Source organism: Tachysurus fulvidraco, chromosome 23 (genome assembly GCF_022655615.1).
Source record: "Tachysurus fulvidraco isolate hzauxx_2018 chromosome 23, HZAU_PFXX_2.0, whole genome shotgun sequence".
Lineage (NCBI taxonomy): Eukaryota > Metazoa > Chordata > Actinopteri > Siluriformes > Bagridae > Tachysurus > Tachysurus fulvidraco.
This window is the reverse complement of record NC_062540.1, coordinates 233801-242759: the sequence shown is the minus strand read 5'-3', so window position 1 is coordinate 242759 and position 8959 is coordinate 233801. Positions and strand designations below refer to the sequence as shown.

At 41.5% G+C, this 8959-nt stretch overlaps 1 protein-coding gene across 2 annotated transcripts in view; it reads left to right on the top strand.

The window, feature by feature from the left end:
• Positions 1–1224: 1224 nt before the first annotated feature.
• LOC125140068 (NACHT, LRR and PYD domains-containing protein 3-like) overlaps positions 1225–8959 on the top strand; it is a 10787-nt gene continuing 3052 nt past the window's right edge. For both annotated transcript variants that reach the window (XM_047807336.1, XM_047807335.1), the window contains exons 1-7: positions 1225–1430; positions 1649–1696; positions 2187–2258; positions 2535–2595; positions 2881–3085; positions 4864–6646; positions 7785–7958. In XM_047807336.1, coding sequence (XP_047663292.1) covers positions 1665–1696; positions 2187–2258; positions 2535–2595; positions 2881–3085; positions 4864–6646; positions 7785–7958 — 2327 coding nt within the window. In that variant the 5' untranslated portion in view covers positions 1225–1430; positions 1649–1664. The remainder of the gene's footprint in view (positions 1431–1648; positions 1697–2186; positions 2259–2534; positions 2596–2880; positions 3086–4863; positions 6647–7784; positions 7959–8959) is intronic.

Genomic DNA, 8959 nt, shown 5'->3' with positions numbered 1-8959 from the left:
CAAAAATTATATAATTATTGTCATTTAACAGTAATCAGTTTGGTAAGAAACATTTTTGAAAAACTAAAAAAGGGCTACATAAACTCTGTGTGTGGTGTGTGGTGTGTGTGTGTGTGTGTGTGTGTGTGTGTGTGTGTGTGTCTGTTTGTTTGTGTTCTCAGCAGCGTCAGTCTGCATCTCGCCGCCACACAGATCACGGCCACACGAGGGCGCCGGGCTGGACCCCAAGGGTCAAAGGTCAGGATCTAAAGTCAACGCTTGGAGATGAACTAATTTGTGTGTTTTATTCAGACCCAGAAAATGGAGTGTTTCTTTTTGTACTACTAAATTATAACAATCAGTTTTTTATTAAAATGCGTTTTATAAATGATTGTCTGATTTTTCTTTATATTTACATCCCTTTGTCACCATTATAACTACCCACTAGATTATCAGTAAAAATGTCTCATCAACAACATTGTGTTAAACGTCATCACTGCTGAAATCTACCTTCAGCATTCTCTGTGTTTATGGAGATGAGTTTGAGCTGTTAAAGGACAACATAAAGGATAAATACCTCCTGTTCTTCCTTGGACACTTTCTGATAAACAGGAGTAACTAGCAGCGGGTTCTCCATCACTCCTGCCTCCCTTTCTTTTCTGAAATGTGATGCGTCTCTGGAGCGTCACATGACAGCCATGACATCTGTCCCTGACCTGTCCCTCATTACGTCATGTTCTGCCATGGATCAAACAGCAGGTTTAGCTTGTATCTAAGACTTACATAGCTACCTGCACAGGGTAGCGTAGCTGAAACACATCTAACACCGCGTTACAACCTGCTTATGAACACTAAACACACAGACGGAAGGACGATCGGTTATACCGGTGAACCTGGAACTACTAAATGGTCTGTTAAACGTTCCCAGGTTGATGTCATGCCTCGTTCTCCATTATGCTGCTTGAAGGCTACTTTATTTTCAACACTCTGTGTTCCAGCTTTCAATGACTCCGTCTCCAGGATTTATAGATTATTAATGCATTAAAAATACTGTTTCCCTAAAATCAGGTGACACCAACACACAAACATTTATTCATGTTTCAGTATTTTCTTTTAGTTCCAGCTGTGAAACACCTCAAGCACTTTTCAGATGAACCCACAACAATCTTATAGTTTTAATTCTTTTGTAAACAATTGCTATTAAAAGAATATGGAAAAATAAATAAATAAATCGGGGGGTAAAAACCGGACAGCACACGAGGAAAAGTAAAGTTTTAACTGTGATAAACAGATTTTACAGGATGTTTTATATAACTCTACACATTGTGTTGATAAGCCAACATTACTGAGAGCTGAACTAATGTTAGTGTGATTAAACCAGTCAGACCTGTTGGAGGAAACATCAGCAGTTTCGCTTTGTGACAAGACGAACATTAAACCTAAAGAACACAGTAAGTATTTTAAAGCAGAACTAAAATATAATGTCTGTGAATCTGCAGTAAATAATGAAGAGTTCAGTCGCATTTTAATGAAGACAATTTACTTATTTATGATGAGAAGAATATTTTTAAATACATAAAATCCTGCATTATTTATGTGTGTGTGTGTGTGTGTGTGTGTGTGTGTGTGTGTGTGTGTGTGTGTGTGTTTGTGTGAAACTAATCTGGAGGAAAACGAACTCCAAAATGAGTGTTTCTGGAAAACAGAAAAATGAGGGGTAAGAAATAAATATATAAATGTTCATATAAAATCTTAATTAAATAATAAATGTTATGATTTTTTACTAAAGAAAAGTCACTAAAACCCTAAACACTAATACTAAACACTGACCCTAAACACTGACCCTAAACACTAACCCTAACTCTAAACACTGACCCTAAACACTAACTCTAACTCTAAACACTGACCCTAAACACTGACCCTAAACACTAACCCTAACTCTAAACACTAACCCTAAACACTAACCCTAACTCTAAACACTAACACTAACCCCAAACACTAACCCCAAACACTAATCCTAAACACTAACACTAACCCTAAACACTAACCCTAAACACTAGCTATCCCTAACCCCTCTTCCTAACCTCTAACCCAACCCATAATTCTTTCTAGAGAGCTATAAATTGACACGTGTCCAAGTCTCTAAGTGTAACATGGAGTTTTTGGTTTACAATGAAATCATATTAAATAAAATTGTTTATTGTCAGTGTTTTTTCGATGAAAAGTCACCATTCAATGGGATTTCCTACGAACTTCAGAGACAGTTCTACTGATGTGAGGTCAGTGTAGTTTTGGCCTATTGTTCCTCACTCAGCTCATTATGAATTTATGAGAAATTAAACTTAGTTAAAGAAATGAAAACATTTGATTCATCTGTTTCAACTGCGTGAAATAGTGAAATAATCTATAATTCATTACGTATATTAATTAATTACCCTTTTATATATCAGGAAATTCTAAAAAGCATTTTACTGCCTTAATCCCAGGATGATCACAGTGTAAGTCTGATCTAAGTTACATGTTCTTTCAGTTAAACTCGGTGTTTGTCTCCACAGGACACGAAGCACCACTGAGACTTTAAAAATCACCTGCAAGCAGCTGGATGTGATATTCAAGGTATTTATTTATATATTAAATATTATGTTTAAACCTCTTCTGCTTATTATTATTATTATTATTATTATTATTATTATTATTATTATTATTATTATTATTATTATTATTATATAAACATGTTAACTAAATTCACCATGATGAAGGGCTGCACTTCAAACCTTTTTAAATATTGCCATTTGATTGTAAGTTAGCATTTATTTTTAATATGTAATCAGGCAAAATGACATTTTATGGACAATCAGTTCTTTAATGTTAGAATGATTTACTTTATATTTTCTTAATCAGGATCTTGAGCACACGGTCATCACTCTGTTTAAGAATGAATTAAAAAGGTTTAAGAAGCTCCTGAGTCCAGATTACCCAGCATGCACTGAGAGGGAGCTGGAGGAAGAGGAGGTTCATCCCAGTGTCAGTGAAGGAGTGCTGAAGATCACGCTGCACGTCCTGGAGAACATGGACCACACAGATCTGGCTAACACACTGCACAGCAGTAAGGACACACTGTACCTTCACACCAGGGCACTGCTGAGATGTGGACTCTGATTGGTGTTGATTAATTCTCTATTACAGCAGCTCTCACACTAGTGCAGCTTCACATCACTGCTTTGTTTGAACAAACTTCCTCCCTATCATTCACGTATCATTCATGTTTCACGTAACACTCATTTTGAATGTACTCCAGATTTCCAAAAACACTTAACAGTGTGGCTCTAGTTCAAGTACAAGTTTATTGTTATTACAGCCATATGCAGTGTGACACAGAGAGAGGGTTAGGACATACACATGCATGTAGGACATACACATGCACATAGGACATACACATGCACATAGGACATACACATGCACATAGGACGTACACATGCACGTAGGACATACACATGCACATAGGACATACACATGCATGTAGGACATACACATGCACATAGGACATACACATGCACATAGGACGTACACATGCACGTAGGACATACACATGCACGTAGGACATACACATGCACATAGGACATGTACATAGGACATGCACATAGGACATACACATGCACGTAGGACATACACATGCACGTAGGACATACACATGCACGTAGGACATACACATGCACATAGGACATACACATGCATGTAGGACGTACACATGCACATAGGACATGCACATAGGACATACACATGCACGTAGGACATACACATAGGACATACACATGCACGTAGGACATACACATGCACATAGGACATACACATGCACATTGGACATGCACATTGGACATGCACGTAGGACATACACATGCACATAGGACATACACATGCACATTGGACATGCACATAGGACATACACATGCACATAGGACATACACATGCACATAGGACATACACATGCACATAGGACATACACATGCACTTAGGACATACACATGCACGTAGGACATACACATGCACATAGGACATACACATGCACATAGGACATACACATGCATGTAGGACGTACACATGCACATAGGACATGCACATAGGACATACACATGCACATAGGACATACACATACACATAGGACATACACATGCACGTAGGACATACACATGCACGTAGGACATACACATGCACATAGGACATACACATGCACATTGGACATGCACATAGGACATACACATGCACATAGGACATACACATGCACATAGGACATGCACATAGGACATACACATGCACATAGGACATACACATGCGCATAGGACATACACATGCACATTGGACATGCACATAGGACATACACATGCACATAGGACATACACATGCACATAGGACATGCACATAGGACATACACATGCACATAGGACATACACATGCACATAGGACATACACATGCACATAGGACATACACATGCACATAGGACATACACATGCACATAGGACATACACATGCACATAGGACATACACATGCACATAGGACATACACATGCACATAGGATGTACAACAGACATGTGCAACATTACTGATTAAAGTGTCTGTGCAGTTGGGTGGAGGCCATTACTTAGATCCCAGGCTGATGTGTGTAGGAAGGAGCAGCTCAGTGCTCAGGAGCATGACATCATGGGGGTCCAGGAGCATGACATCATGGGGGTCCAGGAGCATGACATCATGGGGGTCCGGAGCATGACATCATGGGGTCATGGAGCAGAAGTTTATATCATTAGATATATGAAAATAACCTAAGACACATGATATATGGTTGTTTTTATGACAAGTTATTTATCACCCCATGCTTCTGTTTTGTTAGAGTTAGGGCTGCTGTCTCTGCATCAGGACAAGCTCAAATCCAAACTTGTGGAGAAATGTAAAAGAATTAATGAAGGAATCTCACAGCCTGGAAGTTCAGCACTTCTGCATGAGATCTACACTGAGCTCTACATCACAGAGGGTTGGAGTGGAGACGTCAATAATGAACATGAGGTGAGACAGATTGAGGCAGCGTTCAGGAGACCAGCAACACAGGAGACACCCATCAAATGTAATGATCTCTTTAAAGACAAGTCCATCAGAACTGTGCTGACTAAAGGAGTTGCTGGAATTGGAAAAACAGTCTCTGTGCAGAAGTTCATCCTGGACTGGGCTGAAGGAGAAGTAAATCAGGACGTCACCTTCATGTTCCCACTTCCCTTTAGAGAGCTGAATCTGATGAAGCAGCAAAATCTCAGTCTGATGAAACTTCTTCATCACTTTTTCCCAGAAATAAGAGAACTAGAATCAATAGACTGTGACTCCTACAAAGTGGTGTTGATCTTTGATGGGCTGGATGAGTGTCGACTTCCTCTAAATTTCCAGAAGAATGACAGAGTGTGTGATGTGACAGAGTCAGCCTCAGTGGATGTGCTGCTGACGAACCTCATCAAGGGGAATCTGCTTCCCTCTGCTCTCCTCTGGATAACCACAAGACCAGGAGCAGCCAATCAGATCCCTCCTGAGTGTGTAGACCAGGTAACAGAGGTACGAGGCTTCAGTGATCCTCAGAAAGAGGAGTACTTCAGGAAGAGGATCAGTGATCAGAGACTGACCAATAAAATCATCAGACACCTGAAGTCCTCAAGAAGCCTCTACATCATGTGCCACATCCCAGTATTCTGCTGGATCTCAGCCACTGTTCTAGATAGAATGTTGGGTGGAGCAGAGGGTGGAGAGATCCCCAAGACTCTTACTCAAATGTACACACACTTCCTGATCTTTCAGATCAAACACAAGGACCAAAAGTACCATCAGAAATGTGACCCTGATCCTCAGCAGACCAGAGAGAGTATCATGGCACTGGGAAAACTGGCTTTCCACCAGCTGGAGAAAGGAAACCTGATCTTCTATGAGGAAGACCTGAGAGAGTGTGGCATTGATGTCAGAGAAGTGTCAGTGTACTCAGGAGTGTGTACCCAGATCTTCAGAGAGGAGTTTGGGCTTCACCTGGGGAAGGTGTTCAGCTTCGTACATCTGAGTGTTCAGGAGTTTCTGGCTGCTTTATACACGTTTCTCTCCTTTGTCTTGAAAAACAGAAATCTTCTAAGGGATCAAACCACTGGAATGTTCCCTCTCTTAAGGAAACAACCTGTGTCTGCATTCCTGAAGTGTGCCGTGGACAAGGCCTTACACAGTGACAACGGACACCTAGACCTGTTCCTCCGCTTCCTTATGGGTCTCTCACTGGAGTCCAATCAGATTCTCTTACGAGACTTCCTGTCCCAGACAGGAAGTAGCTCTCACAGCAAAGAGGAAACAGTCAAGTACATCAAGGAGAAGATAAAAAAGAATCCCTTTCCAGAGAAATCCATCAATCTGTTTCAGTGTCTGAATGAACTGAATGATCATTCTCTAGAGCAGGAAGTCCAAACGTACCTGAACAGAGGAGGTAACGGTCGTCTCAGTGACACCAGACTGTCTCCTGCTCAGTGGTCAGCTCTGGTCTTCCTCATGCTCAACTCAGAACGGGAGCTGGAGGAGTTTGATTTAAAGAAATATGATCGATCTGAGGAATGTCTTCTGAAACTGCTGTTGGTGGTAAAAGCATCTAAAAAAGCCTTGTGAGTAGATTGTCATAAATTCATTACTAAAGGGTTTGAAATTTAAAAGTATACACAAAGATATTATCCTTAAATTAATGCACAATAGATACTTAAACTCTGAGAGGTTTTATTTTCACACTGCAGACAGAAAGCTAGATGTGAGAAGCCTGACAGTGAGGAGCAGTTTTCCTGGTTAGAGCTCGTAAAGGTTCAGCACATTGTTTTAGTTCTTGTGTTCTTCTGTGCTGAATCAGCGCTCCAGTGGAAGTAACACCACATGAAAGGTCTGAACACAAACCACTCAGACGCAGTCGGGTCTGAACGATGCTCGACCTGCAGGGTGAAGAGTTGCAGTGATGTTCACGCAGAGGTTCATGTCCCTTGTGTTCATGTCCCACCGTACACATCTCTGTGGGTTGAGCTTAATAAAAATCCTAAGCAGTCTTCACCCAGAAGACCCTGGTGTCCTTTAGTCAGAGGTGCTACATGCTTCACCCAGAAGACCCTGGTGTCCTTTAGTCAGAGGTGCTACATGCTTCACCCAGAAGACCCTGGTGTCCTTTAGTCAGAGGTGCTACATGCTTCACCCAGAAGACCCTGGTGTCCTTTAGTCAGAGGTGCTACATGCTTCACCCAGAAGACCCTGGTGTCCTTTAGTCAGAGGTGCTACATGCTTCACCCAGAAGACCCTGGTGTCCTTTAGTCAGAGGTGCTACATGCTTCACCCAGCGGTCTTAATGACAGTCATTACATTCCTCAAATACTAAAACCTTTCTGGGGCACCTAGAAACCCAAAGGGAGGTCCTGGCATTGCCATAGTCCTCTGGGCATTCTACAGCATATTGATGTAGGCTTCTGGCACCACAGGTGAGAAACTTTGTGACCTCCTGAGATGCTCTATTAACCCATTAGTGACATGAGACCAGTGTTGAGTTTAGCAACATAGTTACATCACCACAAAAGCTCTGGTGTGCGGCTGCTTCCTGATGAACATCGTTGTGATATCACATGAGAAATGATCCTGGTAAATGTTCTCCAGCTCATTTCCATCTTCCCACAAAACTCTTCATTTTTAAATATTCACAAACATTTTGTGTAGTTTTTCATTCTAAATATTTTAGTTACTGTAACAGATGACTGAGTTTTTTTCCTGTAGGTTGTTTGGGTGTCATCTAACAGAGGAAAGCTGTAGAGTTCTGTCCTCGGTCCTCAGCTCAAACTCCTCCAGTCTGACAGAACTGGACCTGAGTAACAATAACCTGCAGGATTCAGGAGTGACGCTGCTCTCTGCTGGACTGGAGAGTCCACACTGTACACTGGAGATACTGAGGTCAGATCAGTGTGTATCAGCTACATGATGTGTGTCTGTGTGTGTCAGCTACATGATGTGTGTATCAGCTACATGATGTGTGTATCAGCTACATGATGTGTGTCTGTGTGTGTCAGCTACATGATGTGTGTCTGTGTGTGTCAGCTACATGATGTGTGTCTGTGTGTGTCAGCTACATGATGTGTGTATCAGCTACATGATGTGTGTCTGTGTGTGTCAGCTACATGATGTGTGTATCAGCTACATGATGTGTGTCTGTGTGTGTCAGCTACATGATGTGTGTATCAGCTACATGATGTGTGTCTGTGTGTGTCAGCTACATGATGTGTGTCTGTGTGTATCAGCTACATGATGTGTGTATCAGCTACACGATGTGTGTGTCAGCTACATGATGTGTGTGTCAGCTACATGATGTGTGTCTGTGTGTATCAGCTACATGATGTGTGTATCAGCTACATGATGTGTGTCTGTGTGTGTCAGCTACATGATGTGTGTATCAGCTACATGATGTGTGTCTGTGTGTGTCAGCTACATGATGTGTGTCTGTGTGTGTCAGCTACATGATGTGTGTATCAGCTACATGATGTGTGTCTGTGTGTGTCAGCTACATGATGTGTGTATCAGCTACATGATGTGTGTATCAGCTACATGATGTGTGTATCAGCTACATGATGTGTGTATCAGCTACATGATGTGTGTATCAGCTACATGATGTGTGTATCAGCTACATGATGTGTGTGTCAGCTACATGATGTGTGTATCAGCTACATGATGTGTGTGTCAGCTACATGATGTGTGTATCAGCTACATGATGTGTGTCTGTGTGTGTCAGCTACATGATGTGTGTCTGTGTGTATCAGCTACATGATGTGTGTATCAGCTACATGATGTGTGTATCAGCTACATGATGTGTGTCTGTGTGTGTCAGCTACATGATGTGTGTATCAGCTACATGATGTGTGTCTGTGTGTGTCAGCTACATGATGTGTGTATCAGCTACA